Source organism: Lemur catta, chromosome 4, assembly GCF_020740605.2.
Source record: "Lemur catta isolate mLemCat1 chromosome 4, mLemCat1.pri, whole genome shotgun sequence".
Lineage (NCBI taxonomy): Eukaryota > Metazoa > Chordata > Mammalia > Primates > Lemuridae > Lemur > Lemur catta.
Window position 1 is genome coordinate 22,482,569 of NC_059131.1, and position 16,521 is coordinate 22,499,089.

A 16,521-nucleotide genomic window follows, 5' to 3' on the forward strand; every position below is an offset into this window, starting at 1 on the left:
CTGAAAATGTTCATGTCATCAATAGCACAATCCCCAGATGCACAGGGCTTAAGTAGCAGTTATGCTTAATAGGTCCTGGGAGTGAAAACAATTTGGAACTAGTACACTTGGCTCTTGCCCTTCATAGCACGTTATGTTGTTTTTATTCATTGCTATTCTTTTTTTGTTGTTGTTGTAATTTATATTCTAAATCCCTGGAGTTAAGGAAAGACATGGCATGTGAGTGTAGCTACTAGGCTGACCTGCCTTTATAATTAGCACCTTTGTCCTTTGTCCCTCTTACACAGCAAAAGTATAATAGTTTACATTTCTACTGAAAATAGGCTAAATTTAATGATATTTGACATTTTTTACTTGAATGCAAATTTTTATCAAGCAAATCATTAGTATTATAAGTAGTATAATATATATGAAGATATATAATCTATAGCTTGTATATTGTATGCAAATCTATGCAGTTTTGTCACATGTAGATTCATGTTCTTGTAATCCTTTAAACTCTTCTGTATTTATTTTCATTACCTTTATTATCTATAATCTTAAAATTATATGCAAAAATTAAATGCAAAAATTAAGCCCAATTTATTTATTTTTGGTTTTGTTATATTTGCTTTTGGGGTCTTAGCCATAAATTCTTTGCCTAGGCCAATCTCTGGTAGAATTTTTCCTAAGTTTATTCTATAATTTTTATGGTGTCAGGTCTTATATGTAAGTCTTTAATCATGTATATGATGAGATATTGGAATCCAGTTTGATTTTTCTGCATATTGCTCTCCAATTATCCCAACACCATTTATTGAAGGGCATCCCCAGTGTAGTATATGGTTTTATTTCTGCATTCTCTATTCTGTTCCATTGATCTGTGTGTCTACTTTTGTACCAGTACCATGCGATTTTGGTTACTATAGCCTTGTAGTATAATTTGAAGTCAGGTATTGTGATGCCTCCAGATTTGTTCTTTTCACTTAGGATTGCTTTGTCTCTTTGGGCTCCTTTTTGATTTCATATGAAATTTAGGATTTTTTTTTCTAATTCTGTGAATAATGATGTTGGTATTTTGATGGGAATTGCACTGAATCTGTAAATCACCTCGGGCAGTATGGACATTTTAACAGTATTGATTCTTCCAATCCATGAGCATGGGATGTTTTTCCATTTGTTTGTGTCATCAGCAATTTTTCTCATCAGTGTTTTGTAGTTTTCCTTGTAGAGATCTTTCACCTCCTTGGTTAGGTATATTCCTAGGTATTTTATTTTTTGCAGTTATTGTAAATAGTATTGAGTTCTTGATTTGATTCTCAGCTTGGCTGTTAGTGTATAGAAATGCTACTGATTTGTGTACATTAATTTTATAACCTGAGACTTTACTGAATTTATATTAATTCAAGGAGTTTTTTGGAGGAGTCTTTAGGGTTTTCGAGATATAAGATCATATCATTGGCAAACAGGGATAGTGTGACCGCCTCTTTTCCGATTTGGATGGCCTTTCTTTCTTTCTCTTTCCTGATTCCTCTGGCTAGGACTTTCAGTACTATATTGAATAGAAGTGGTGAAAATGGGCACCTTTGTCTTGTTCCAGTTCTTGGGGGAAATGCTTTCAACTTTGCAATTCAGTATGAAATTGGCTCTGGGTTTGTCATATATTGCTTTCATTATTTTGAGGTCTGTTCCTTCTATGCCTAGTTTTTAAGGGTTTTTACCATGAAGGGTGGTGGATTTTTTCAAATGCTTTTTCTGCAACTATTGAGATGATCATATGGTTTTCGTTTTTAATACTGTTTATGTGGTGAATCACGTTTGTAAGTCTTGTAGAATTCAGCTGTGATTCCATCTGGTCCTGAGCTTTTTTGTTGTTGGGAGATTTTTTATTACTGATTCAGTCTCACTACTTGTTATTCATCTGTTCAGTATTTATGTTTCTTCCTGATTCAAGCTTGAAAGGTTGTGTGCTTCTAAAAATGTGTCCATTTCCTGTAGATTTTCTAGTTTGTGTGCTTAGAGGTTTTCATAGTAGTCTCGGATGATCTTTTGTATTTTTGTGGCATCAGTTTTAATGTTTCCTTTTTCATTTCTGATTGAGTTTATTTGAATCCTCTCTTCTTGCTTAATCTAGCTGATGATCTATCAAGTTTTTTTATCTTTTCAAAGAACTTTTCATTGATACTTCGGATTGCCTTTGTGGTTTCAGTTTTGTTTAATTCTGCTCTGCTCTTTGTTAGTTCTTGTCTTCTGCTAGCTTTGGGTTTGATTCTTATTTTTTAGTTCCCTAAGGTGTGACATTAGGTTATTAATTTGTGATCTTTTTGTCTTTTTGATGTAGGCATTTAGTGCTATGAACTTCCGCCTTAGCACTGTTTTTGCTGCATCCAAGAGATTTTGGTAGCATGTTGTCTCCATTGTCATTCAATTCAAAAAATTTTTTTATTTCCATCTTGATTTTATTATTGATCCAAAGATCATTCAGCAACAGGTTGTTTAATTTCCATGTATTTGTATAGTTTTGAGAGTTCTTCTTGGAATTGATTTCTAGTTTTATTCCACTGGAATCTGAGAAGATACGTGGTACGATTTTGAGTTTTTAAAATTTGCCAAAACTTGTTTTGTGGCCTAACGTATGGTCTGTGTTAGAAAATGTTCCATGTGCTCATGAGAAAAATAGGTATTCTGTAGTTTTTGGATAGAATGTTCTGTTAATGTCTGTTAGGTCCATTTGTTCTAGAGTCCTGTTTTAGTCCAGTGCTGCTTTGTTGATTTTCTGCCTCAATGATCTGTCAGTAGGATGTTCAAGTCCCCCGCTATGATTATGTTATTTCATTTCTTAGGTCTAGTAGTATTTGTTTTATAAATCTGGAAGCTCTAATGTTAGGTACATATATATTTAGGATTGTTATATATTGTTGAATGGATCCCTTTATCATTATATAATGACCATCTTTGTCTTTTTTTTTTTTCTGTTATTGATTTAAAGTCTGTTTTATCTAAGAATAGCAATTCCTGCTCGCTTTTGTTTCCATTTGTGTGGAGTATTTTTTTCCACCCCTTTCTCTTGGGTCTGTGAGACTCTTTACAAGTTAAATGGGTTTCTTGGAGACAGCAGATATTTGGATTATGTTTTTTATCCATTCTATCACTCTTTACATTTAATGTGTACATTTAATGTTAATATTGATAAGTGAGATACTGTTCCCATCATTATCTTTTTAATATATTATGTGTATCAAAAATACTCCTTACAAATTTCAGACCTTTTCACTGAAGAATCTTGAAGTTAACATTGACTCAGCCTAGACTTCCTGTGGTTTTAAATTTTAGGAATTGTCAATGAAATAAAGGTATAGTAGATTAGTACTATTAATAACTGGGCACTTGGAGTTATTCATTTTGTATTTCTAAGAGTTCTAAGAACCGTGATTTAAATTTCACATTGCTTATTTTCAAACCATGGTCTCAGCAAATATATACACTATTATTCTTATCTTGCCTTTGATTATCTATTAATGCACCAATGTTGTCAAATTTTGGAACATATCAACATTTTCATTCTATCTGGAAAATTAAACTTGTTTTGAAGATCCAGAGAACCAATGTTCATTGGAAGGGAGATATTCAGCACTGAAAAATTCATCTTTTATATAAAACACAAAAAGCTCAACACATTTAGGATAGAAATGTGAAAATACATCTCTGAAACTATAAAGAACCAAATTCAGGTTGGATAAGCAAGCTTGTTCATAGGGATATCATTTTTAGTTCCACCTTTTCAGGTGAAGGTTATACAGTTCTCACTTAGAAAAAGATTAAGTACTACCTTTGACTTACCAAAACAAACAAACAAAAAAAAAAAAAACACCAAGATGGGGCAAGTGGCTGATGACCCTAGAGCACAGATCTTGTAATTATAATTCTAAATGCCATGGAAGGATTTAATGTCTATGCTTAGCTTAAAATGTCTAAGGAATGAGTTAGTAGGGCTGGAGAGGAATATGTACCAGGAGATAAGTTAGGGCCCATCCCCTGAGCTGAAGTAGTCAGTCCTCTGAACAGCTTTGCTTCTAACTGTGGGAAAGGAGTGGACTTGATGGTAGAGCCCTACAAGCAGCTTGGTATCTCCCAAAGGATGAGGAAGTCTAGAGAAAGAAGGTAAGGCAAAGGGTAGCAGCCTAACCTAAACTCACTTCAAGTGCTAAAGGTGATTATTCTACCTTGAGGAATAATAATGACTATACAACAAGAATTTGAGCATATACTATGTGCTATGCACTTCTCCAAGCACTTACAGCCCATGTCTCAGTTTGATCTTCACACAACCCTATGAGGGCAGGGACTGTTGTCTACATTTACAGACAAGGCTTGTAGTGAACATGCCAAGGTCATAGAGCTGATAAGAGGCAGGACTGGGAGCCACCTGACTTCACCTTTTGTTCTGTAAGTATCAACTTATGTTGAGAAATCAATAATGCTCCTAATAGGAAACAATGGTATTTTCTCTAACAAAGAAAATGGTATTGTTTGAGCCATAATATTAGTTGGTTTTAAGTGGTTCATGAATACCCTTTTATTTTGAAGCTGAAAGATGTCTTACTTATGGGTATTTTTAGTCTAAATATATCAGAATGAGTCCATTCAAGATTATTCTTCAAGGTAAACCGACCAGTGCCAATTTGTCAAGCTTTATTACTAGCCATGTACAAGTACGTGTCAGTGTGGAAATGGCACAGTGAATGATTGCTTAGTTACTAAATCCAACCTTTATCCTCTTGGGCTGATTTTTTTTAAATCTGAAAAACAATGAACAAAACCAGCAGCCTCAGCACTTTTCTTTTAACCAAGTGCATCTTAGACGACAAGCTATTTTATCTAAAACTTAATAATATATAGTTAGATGTATGGATTTAGATCTGGCAAATAGAAATAGATTTGTATTTTAATTTTTTAAATGTTAAAAACTAATCCAAAATAAATCATGTTTGTATATTCTATTTATATTTGATTATGAGATGGGAAAAGAAAAGAAAAATTTCAGTTGTTATGAGCTCTATTAAAGATCACTGGGTTAAAAATAAAATTTGTGTTATTATAGCATTGAACTGTATAATTGGGTCTGATCCTTTAGCAGGCATGGGGAAAGCAAGATTTCTTCACTCTAACATTCATTTAGAAACTACAAAAGCTTCTTTTAGTTCTCAATCTGAGCTTCTTTCAGTTCTTCTTCATCTGAGACTAAAATTTAAAATATTAAACAAGTGCTTTGTTCTTGCATGATGTAAACAAAGACTATGGGCCCAAGTAAGTGTGGTTGTTCTAATAGAGTGCTAGCTTTATAAAATAATATTAAGTGTGAAACTTTCTAGTAGACATAGTATCTGAAACCAAACAAATCCATTTTCTAAACCCCATATAGGCAGATGACAAGTGGATAGATAGCAACTAGATTTGTATTATAATTTAAACCATCTAAAAAGCAATGAGATCTTATAAAAATCGCTTTTTACTGATGGCATTCATCTTAATTTGCATATTTAAAAGTCTGCTGTTTTCATACCAAAAGATTTAAAGGCAGTATAAATCCTTTATTATTGCAGGAACTTTTCTTAATATGCATTAACCTGCTTTAGCCCTATTGTAAATTGGTTAATGATATAAAGCCACATCTCAACTTTTGACTGTCCATTTCATTTTTGCCACTCACCATATATGAACCAACCCCACAAGCCATGCCAGCCTCTCTACCTGTTCCTGGTAGTAGGAAGCTTACTCGCCTGGGGGTACTGGCTCCCCTGGGCTAGAGGCCATGGGGCTCAGAGGTCTTGATAGGGTGAGGTGAGAAGTAAGCTCTTAAACCTGCATAGAATTTGGCTCTTCTACTCAAGCAGTACAGAGTTATAGGTGGCTTTGTGTTACCTGGAGACCTTTATTTACTTAATATTAAGCTTTAAAATTATCAAGACAGTCAAATGTTTCTCCAAATATAAAAGCATTTCTCAGTTCCCTCCTCTCTTTGAAGTTAACACATCTCTGAGTGTCTGTGTTGCTTAAGGGAAGCCTAGGCTGCCAGCACAGCTCAGGGAAATGAGTGTCAGAGCTATCTTTCTTCTCCCCACCACCAGTTCCCTCTTCGCTTTGTATTTATAGTTTCTGATGTTACAATGTTGCTCTTTACTTGCTGATAATATAAAAATATAGTATTTTAATTATGTTGAGTTATATCTTTCCAAAGTTCAAACAAGCAATTTATAAGAAACTTACAGAATATTGCCTTTCTGTAAGGTGAACCCCCTCTACCCTGAAATTGTTGTAATTCTTTCAGAACTAAGAATTCGTAGAACCCATGTTGAAAAATATACCATGGAGCAAGTCAGTCTCATTAACTGAATTATACAGAAGTTGTAATAGATGCTAACATTTAAGAACTTACTGTGTGCCAAGTACTGTGCAAAGAGTTCACTGTACATTAGCTCACTAAATTGTTAACACAACCCAATGTAGAAAGCATTATAATATCTCCCATATTTTTAGCTGAGAAGATAGTACCAGAAAAATACTGGTCAAATACACATTTCTGGAGCCTCTTCAGTACAGGGCATTGTGCTAGGTTCTAAGGTTCTAAAGAGGCCAAGGCATGGTTCTTGCCCTTAAGATACTTGAGCTGCTAGTAATAGTACACAATGGCAAGTGAGTACCCAGATAAGTGCATCAGTGCACGTGCTTTAAGCATTCACAGAGGATAAGACCACTCTGGGCCTTGGTACTTGAAGGCTCTTCTTAGAACCCTTGGCATTTGAGTTGGACATTGAAGGCAGTTGAGATAAAATATTCCATGGGAAAAGGTTGTGTATTTGAGGCAGATGGAATATTTTTGGCAATTTTGTCAAACAATAGTTTGAATATTTGTGTTGAATAGAAAGGTTAAATTCAGTGCCCAGAGGAATAGTGCTGTGGACAGTGGTATAGAGCAGGTGTCCAAGTGCAATTCTTTCTCCCACAGATACCGTGCTGGTATCAGTGGACTATAGGTGCTACAGTTAGAAAGTTTAGAGCCATTATGATCCAGTAATAATAAAGACCTAACACATTTTGAACAGTTACTATGTATCAGATCTTATTTTATTATGCATTTATATATATGTATATATTATTTCGTTTAATCCTTACAACAGCCCTGTGAGGTAACTTACAGACAGAGGAACTAACCAGCCACAGAGAGATGGAGTGACTTGTAAGATGCAGAGCTAGCTTCTGAGCCCAGGCAGTCTGCTCCACAGCCCTCCAGGCTCTGCACTGCAGTGAATCTAGAATGCTTCACTCGGGAAAATTGCTGTCTGGTACCATCATTGTCTCAAAACTTACTGTGTATACTGAACATTACTATCCCACAAACACATGCACACACTCTTACTATAGGTTGTCAAGAGGTAGGGAGAAAAGCAAGGGAAGTTTAGTTTCTTACCACCACTACTACTACGAAACTTTTCTTAACATTTTGACAGCAATTTGTAAAAGTCCATGACTGTATTTGCTCGATAAGCATCAGGAACCACCTGTAAGAGAAAGGCTGGGACATATGAATACACCACTCATAGGATTTTAAGATGAAATGTGAGATTGGTGTGGACTGACTGAGTAGAAGATAGGTGGTCCTCCGTGGGGAGAGGAGATTGTCCAGGGCTGTGGTGAATGGTGAGGTTGGTGCAGACCAGAAACCCTGGTTGAGAAGGGTTTTGCCAGAAGGTGGAAGCAGAAACACTGATTGCAGAGGAGCTCTGAAGGTAAGTGAAATGTGAGCATAAGTCCAGATTAGGCTAACTGGCATGACAAGTGACAGGAGGTAAAGCCATCTTATTTTCTCCATCATGAGGGAAAGTGGGAGGGAGTGGATGGCATTGAGGTAAGGCAGCTAGAACAAGGATTGCGGTTGTGGTTGGCAGGTAGAAATGATGGGCTCTCGAGTCTGTAGATGGAAGGAGCTCTAAAATATTAAACTTAGCTAAATATTAAACTTAGCTTGACTGTCTAGTCAAGATAAAGTCATCTCTTGCAAAGTAGGATAGTAGCGATTAATGCTAAATAGACAAAAGATTGCATGATTTTTAATGCAGGTTAATTAACAGGTAAGACTTATTACCATCTTAGGGGATGTATCATGCTCAGTTTATCAGTGAAAGAGTGGGTCTTCTTTTTTGGATGCTTGATCAGACAATTCACATTTGACATGTAAATTCCTGCTACCATGCAAATATGGTCAACCAAACCCTTCTCAAATGGTGAATATATTACCTCCTGACAGCTCTGTCACAAAGCTTTTCCCTGTGGCTTCTAAACACTGGGCCACTTCTCTCCCTTGGATCCAAGCAGGTCTGGCCTGGTCTTTCTTAAGACACAGCTCCACTGAAGCTTCCTTCCACAAGCTTTTTTTTTTTTTTTTTGAGACAGAGTCTCGCTCTGTTGCCTGGGCTAGAGTGAGTGCCGTGGCATCAGCCTAGCTCACAGCAACCTCAAACTCCTGGGCTGAAGCGATGCTCCTGCCTCAGCCTCCCGAGTAGCTGGGACTACAGGCGTGCGCCACCATGCCCGGCTAATTTTTTCTATGTATATTTTTAGTTGGCCAGATAATTTCTTTCTATTTTTAGTAGAGACGGGGTCTCGCTGTTGCTCAGGCTGGTCTTGAACTCCTGACCTTGAGCGATCCACCCGCCTCGGCCTCCCAAAGTGCTAGGATTACAGGCGTGAGCCACCGTGCCCGGCCTGCAAGCTTTTTATTTGTACCTCCTCTACCCCCATATAAACAAGAGACAGTATTCTGGAAGGGCTCCCTCCAATTTTGAATCTAAGCCTGTTCATGGAGGCATTTCCATTTTTTATAATACAGCTCTTCGTAAATGCTGATTACTTTATAAGACAGCTATGAAACCAGTTTATGAAACCAATTTTTGGTTTTTTTTTAATTTTTTTTTTTGATTGATTGATTGAAACAGTGTCTCACTCTGTCACCCGGGTTAGAGTGCAGTGGTGCCATCATAGCTCACTGTAAACCTGGAACTCCTGGGCTTAAGCGATCTTCCTGCCTTACCCCCCTGAGTAACTGGGACTATAGGCACGCACCACCCCATCCACCTCGTTTTTTTGGTTTAATTTTTTGTAGACACCAGATCCGGCTATGTTGCCCAGGCTGGCCTCGAACTCCTGGCCTCAAGTGATCCTCCTGCCTTGTCCTCCCAAAGTGCTGGGATTACAGGTGTGAGCTATGGTGGCCTGCCTAATGAAACCAGTTTGTAACCTCATCCTTACCCTAAAGTAAATCACAGAGTAATGGAGACTGACAAGCATTTACAGAAGACTTAAAGAATCATTTTTTTTTCTCACAAGCATATGAGCTTGATAAGGAATCATTTTTAAAAAGTGAATACAACCTTATCGGTTCAGTGGAAAGGATAAACACTGTGGGATAAAGTGGGGGAGTTACTTCATGTCTTTATCATTACTATTGAGGTAAAATTTAAATAAAGTGAAATGTACAGCTTAAATGTACACTTTGAGATTCTGACAAATGTAAGCACCTTGTAATCCACACCTTAATCTAGAATATTTGCAACCCAGAAAATTCCTTTTGCTCCTTTTCAGTCAATTCCCACTCCTATAGACCTCTGTTCTCATTCTTGTCATCAGATTGGTTTTGTCTGTCTGCATGATATAGTTCTATAAAGAATCAAAGTCTTCCTCAAAAGTCTCTCATTGAAGATAACATGGTATGGAAGAAACCGACATTCAGAGCCTTTGCACCCACACACTGTGTGCCCCTGAGCACCAACTTCTCAGCACTGGATACAAGGTTCAATGAAGTGATCCCCACAGTCCCTTGCAGATCTAACACTCTACCTCCATGTCTACTCTACGCAGTACCCTGAGCCAAACCCAGATTCACTCCTCATTTTCCCACATCCAGTTGATCAGTATCATATGAGTTCTTTCTGGTAAATTTTTTGGACATGTCCCTGCTTTGGGCCCCTACCTCCTCTTCATTTCTTGCCTACTATATTATAATAGCCATCAAATTACTCTCCCTACCTCTTCTGCCCCTGGTCCTCTCCAAACTGCTCTTGTCACTGCCACCAGGGTAATCTTTGCTAAAACGAAATATTTGGGTCCCTTCTGTTTAAAATCCTTAAGTGGTTCTCCACCATTTGAGATGCTTCTCTACCACCGAGAGCACTGTGTTTGAATTCTCAAGTGTGACAGCATGAGGGCTTGTACCACATGCCTCCAGCCCACTTTCAGTGCCCCCATCCCCACTATGCTCTTTGCTGCGACATTCCCTCTGCCACCACCCCCCTCCCACCCCTCCTTTACCAGCCCCTTCTGTTTCCACAGTGGGTCTACTATATTTAGAGCGCTGTGCATGCCTGTCTCCCTGATTATGTTGGGAACATCTTGAGTGAGGTTAGGGACCGCGTTTTACATGACTCTTTCTCCAGCATCTGGCATATAACTGCTGAAAACACAACTTCCAAGTTAAATTGCTAAGGATAATGGTATACCAGGTCAGGGTCTCACTTGCAGTTCAAGTTGATCTGTTTTTAAAAATAAAAAAAAAATCTTGTCCACTGAAGTCTGATTCTGAATTTTTCTTTCCAGTAGCTATGATAGTTACACTGAGTTAAAGGTGAGGAAGTTTGCATATTTATTTGGAGAGATGGGTGTATTAATAGGAGGTATCAAAGTAGTGAATTCTGTTGGTGTTAAAGGGGCTAGTCCTGTACTCTGTAATTCTCATTTCAAATTTGACTTAACTATTTAGTTCTAGAATGGCAGATTACTGTTTCTGTGAATGAAGATAATTTCTTTCTAAATGTCTTGTGGTAATCAGTGAGCAGGAAGTAAAACTAAAAATAACTGGTAAATATTAACCCAAGTGCCCAGGAACACCAGTATTTATAGCCCTTGTTTGTTCATCATGGTTCACTCTGTCCTGGTTTTCCAGTGTTTTTGGTTCTGCCCTGCAGCGTGAATCAACATTACCACCCAAAGTGATCATCACTCAATCTATACTTTCATCTTTCCAAACCTAGGTAAGAACCTTGATGCTGTCCACGACATCACTGTAGCATATCCCCACAACATTCCTCAATCAGAGAAGCACCTACTCCAGGGAGACTTCCCCATGGAAATCCACTTTCACGTCCACCGATATCCAATAGACACCCTCCCTACATCCAAGGAGGACCTTCAGCTCTGGTGCCACAAGCGGTGGGAAGAGAAAGAAGAGAGGCTGCGTTCCTTCTATCAAGGGGAGAAGAATTTTCACTTTACTGGCCAGAGTGTGATTCCACCTTGCAAGTCTGAGCTCAGGGTCTTTGTGGTCAAATTGCTGTCTATACTGTACTGGACCCTTTTCAGCCCTGCAATGTGCCTACTCATATATTTGTATAGTCTTGTTCGGTGGTATTTTATAATCACCATTGTAATCTTCGTGCTGCAGGAAAGAATATTTGGTGGACTGGAAATCATAGAACTTGCATGTTACCGTTTTTTACACAAACAGCCATATTTAAATTCAAAGAAAAATAAGTAAGATTATAAGGTTCACAATGTAAGAACCTAGGGGATATTTTGGAAATGTTCTAAGCCTTTGTAAACTGAGATGCATTTTTGCATGACTATGTCAAATATTTCTTACTACCATTATTATTTGTTAAAGATATTTTACACTTAATTTTGTGGGAAAAATATTGCTACAATTTTTTTTTTAAATCTCTGAACATAATTTCGATATTGTGTATGTAGCAGGGAGCGATTGTTATGAAATAACTGGGGCCAGAATATTATTAAACAATCATCAGGCTGTCAGCAGACAAGGAACACACAAGGTTTTCTTAAAGGCCCAATCCTGTTTTCTAACAGACTCCCTAGACCACAGGCAGGTCTGGAATTCATGAGCACTGGCTCAGACCATGTGCTGTTACTTGACTGCCCAGGTCACTTTATCAAGGTGGGCGCTGTTCCTCCAGGTACCCAGGCAGGTGGTGCCCAGGCTCCTTCCCTTGGGGCACTCCTTCCCATGCCAATCAGACCCATCTCATCCTTCCTTAAGATCAGAACCCGGAACTCCCTTGTTCTTTAGCTGATCAAACATTTTGATAGGGAGCCCTTCATTATTCATAGAATCTTGTGCTAACCAAGATGTCAGAAGACCGCCTGTGCCCTTTTATCTTGTGAAAGATAAGACCTGGACGTGTCTCAGGGAGCAACCCCAGACTCTCCACTTTGAAACCTTGATTTGAGTTTTAAAAGATAGGAATTAATATAGTTCAAGTTCTTCACCATACTTAGTCTTGCATGCTTAGTGCTGGTTTTCTTGCAACTTGGTGGCAGATGTAGCTTTTTTTTCATTAAAAATAAAAACGGTATAACATGAAGCCACTCCTTTTTTTTAAAGGAACGCTTAGAAGAACATTCTGTTATTGCAGCCATATTTTTTTTACAACCTACCAAAAAAGGAAGGTTGTGTTTTCTACATGTGCATGGACATCTAACATCTGCCATTAAAACAACAACAAAAATACTTACAGACAGAGCAGTAATGTTTTATCCTAAATTATTCAACCCTGTAGGCTTGACAAATTTTGCTCTTAAAACCAAAATGAAAACACAAAAATAAATCCTTTTTAATGATAGCAAGGGATCTCTTTTAGTCATAGTCTTCCTCTTTCAATAATATTTAAACCCACTTTTGATCGATTGCCTAAATATTCCTGTCATTTGGAGTCAGTGGAAAATCCAGCAAACCAACAGCACCAATCTCCTTCTGAGGCAAAAGAAACATGTCGTTTTTGTTTTCACTCTATTGGAGCCTTGTGCTCCTTTTTTTGTCATGTAATAGGGATGCTGGTCAGAGCTGCAGAAAATATGAGGCAATTAAAAGTCTTTAGCTGTTAGCAAATCTGTCAGTTTTACTTCTGCATTGAACCAGCCTCAAAAGCTACTTACTGCATGATGTACTCTTTGGGCATGAATGCCTTCTCTTTAATTACATCTCATTTTTGCTTGACAGTGACCTACCCAATAATTGAATCGTGCATTGCCATGAAAGGTAAACACATCGTGAGCTGAACTTTCCGAGCAGATTCTTTGAGAAAGTGCTGGTTGAGGCTGAACACTGTTGACACATCATTTTTATTGGAAGAGCATTAACTGGTGGTGCCTCTGCTGAAACGTACCAGCCCATGCTTAACTGCTCCCCCAAAGCTGTTTCTAATCCTTCTGGGAGCTACTAATTAGTATTATGCACATCTGCTCCAAACCTAGCTGTTTAACTTCGTTGTTTTTAGGGTTTGTGTTTGTTTTTTTTATAAACAAAAAGAAAAACTTTTTTTTTCTTTACTTAATAAAAGAGGTTCCCTATTTACATTTCTTTAAGACTTCCTTTGGTTATATTTGGAAACAAATAGTTTAACAATCAGGATTGCGTTTGTCCTGGGTAGAAAAGCTGTGCTTTTTACCCCAAAGTTGTTGGTAATAGAGCCCATCTGCCCTTCCTACAAACCTGCCTGTCTCATCAAGACATAACTTCCATTAATTACATGTCCTCTTTAACTCTCTGAAACCTTTAAAAGGGAAAATCTCTTTTTCTTTTTTACATTTTTTTCTTTTGATCATAGAAAACATGTTTAAGATAAAATACAAACTTTATATTACCCACCCAAAATTCATATAGACATTGTACTTGCTTTAAGAATTAGAAATAGTAACTCCAAAAAGAAGTGCCTTTTTGGGTTTTTTTGTTCCAATAAGGCTTTTTAAAAATTGGTAATTATTTGTGTTTTCCTACACATTTATCTGTGTTAAAGACTTTTTCTTTATTTAAAAAAAATTAAAGAACTATAAGTTAATGATTTGGAACTTAGAACTATTTAAAATTGATACTAAAATGTCGAGTATAAATTAATTAGCTTCAATAATCGTGATTGGCCTCAGGAATTATCCCTCCCACTTCACTCTGGACCCAGAGCGGCTGCACACAGTTCCTCCCTGTGCCCTTTCCGTCCTTTGAAGGGAAGCACAGTGGACTTCGAAGTACTTACAGTGCTGTATGTCCAATTGTTAAACTTACTCTGAAAGGTTTTAAGTAAAGTGAGGATGGTTTATGTATGACATGAACCATTCTACTTAAAGTATGAACCTACAAGCAGGGGCACTGCTTAGGCAACAAGTTCTCACACCAGACATCATTGATAAAACAAAGTAATTTTAACATTCATTAGAAGAACATGGTTAAAGACTAAAAAAATGTTAGAAAGAACCCATAATTTAAGACTCCCAATAAAATTCTTACTTTCTGTTATGCTATTAAAACTCAGAGCAGAAGGAAATAACAGCTTCCACTAGAGTCCATTTGAAACAGTTACTTCAACTGCACCATGTCAAAAATCACATCTTGGTAGCCAAGACTGAACCTTGCAGAGAGATGTTCCCGTTTCACCCGGACGCCAAGCTCTGGCCCTGACCTCCGTGCCCCTGTGCACTTCCTCGGTAAAGACTCCAATGGAGGGAGCCTGTTGGTGTTAAATTGTTTACATTTCTTTATATAAATAATGTGCTTTCAGTGCCTTAGTTACGGGTCCCTTTGTTTCTTGTTCCAAGAATTCTGCACTGTTTCCTAGGTCAAGTCTCTTTTTGCTACTCACTGGGAGGGAAATGGTCTCTAAACACTGGTCGCTGTAGCTGGTAAACACAACTGATAGAGCATGTGGAGAAGAGAGCTTGATGCCAAGGCATTGGCTGCCTCAGAGCTGTCATTTACTCTGTAAGGAAATGAAAATGGCTTTGCTAAACAATGAGCTTCAGATCAGATATGGCCCTCAAGTTATCTTGTACCTATCTTAAATTTTTATTTCAGAAAAGAATCTTGGTTTCAGTAATTCATTTTTTAAAAGATCATTATGTGCAAAACAATGAGGTTTAAAAATAACTCACAGATGGCCTTAGTTTCCAATGTCCAGTGGTATGTTTGTGATTTGTTATCTGTTATATACATCCCAGAATAAAGTGAAGTGAATTAAATAGTTCATACGTGTTACATTTCTGTTTTTTTGCATGAATGATTAAAAACTACAGGTACTACTTTGTTTTCCTACATTTTTGCAGCCTCACAATATGTACTATTGAGGAAAAGAGAGTCAATTAGTTCTTTCATAGATGTTAAAAAGAAAATGGCCTAAGGAAAAAAAAAAAAAAGAATGCACTGCCTCCATAATTGACAGAGTCCGGGGGCCACAGTTGAATTCAGGGCTCAGTGAATGTCATCAGAACCTGACTTTCCTCCATCTCTTACCACAGCCTGGCTGTTGAGAACAAGTTGGTAGTTCACAGGTGCGGAATCTTATGTAAATACCAGCATCACCGGCTCTTAGCTAACGTAAGTGGGACTCTTCCCCCCATTGTCAGGGAGTACATAACTATGAAAGCAATTCTTGGACCAAAACCTGACAAATGTATAAAATGTGCTTAGCACACAGACACACACAAGTCATGGATTCTATTCTTGTACGCTCTGCAGTGCCCCACTCTGTCTTCAGGGTCTCCAGTGAGCACTTTGTACGAAAGATTTATTGTGAGGGGAGCCCACAGTGTTGTTCCCTGGGAAAGAGGCATGCAGGACCACAAGGCACAGACCTGGCCCAGGAGCACTGGTCCCAAGGCCTGGGCCAACAGGCTTGCAGGACTCCTGTATTCCATTTAAGGGGCAAGAGGAGGGCATGTCTTTCTAGCCACTCACTGACTTTCAACATTACTCATTTCATCAACAATAAAGGGCTTAAGCAACTCTTCTGGAGGGTGGATTTCTAGGGTATTCAAATGCCAGTTGGTAAACCCTGGGATGGACACAGAAAGTAATCTACATGCATACAAGGCATTCTTCATGCCATAATATTTTTAAAGTAAATTACTAAAGAGGCACCTTGTGCTCCCTGCCTGTATTGACTGGATTTGCAGGATCCACATGGCTGCATGGTGCCTGCAGCTTCTTCAGCCCTATACCTCGATTTCAAATCCAGTGGGAAAGAATGAGAGAGACTGCTTAAAGAATTCACCCTCCCCAAACTTCCATCCCAACCTCCTATAAAACCCACCACTGTCCCCTTCCTAGGGGTGTATTAGGCACAGTAGCCCTTGCCAGACCCTAGCAAGATAAGGGAATGACTTTCCTTATCCCTCCTGATAAGGATCAGCTTTGCTTACCCCTCCCATTGTTCCCTAGCAAGATGAATAGAATGCAAGTGGGGAAACTTACTTTCCTTATCCCTCACAATTGTTTAAAAAGAATTTGTTTAGCCCGCCCAGAAAAACCCTCTATAAAACCCAAGGCTCTCCCCTTTTCTCTCCTGGATGCCTTTTTCAGCCTCCACCCATCTGCACCCAGATGTTCAAAATAAACAGCATTTTGCTACACATGAGGCTTCATCTGTCTCCCTCTCAGCTCTGGACCTAACAACATCCAAAAGAATTGAAACCAGGATCTCAAAGAAA

General features: G+C 38.2%; 1 protein-coding gene across 2 annotated transcripts in view; it reads left to right on the forward strand.

Annotated features, from left to right (window-relative positions):
- LCLAT1 (lysocardiolipin acyltransferase 1) overlaps positions 1-15,059 on the forward strand; it is a 168,844-nt gene extending 153,785 nt beyond the window's left edge. For both annotated transcript variants that reach the window (XM_045549330.1, XM_045549328.1), the window contains exon 7: positions 11,064-15,059. In XM_045549330.1, coding sequence (XP_045405286.1) covers positions 11,064-11,566 — 503 coding nt within the window. In that variant the 3' untranslated portion in view covers positions 11,567-15,059. The remainder of the gene's footprint in view (positions 1-11,063) is intronic.
- The last annotated feature ends 1,462 nt before the right edge of the window (positions 15,060-16,521 follow it).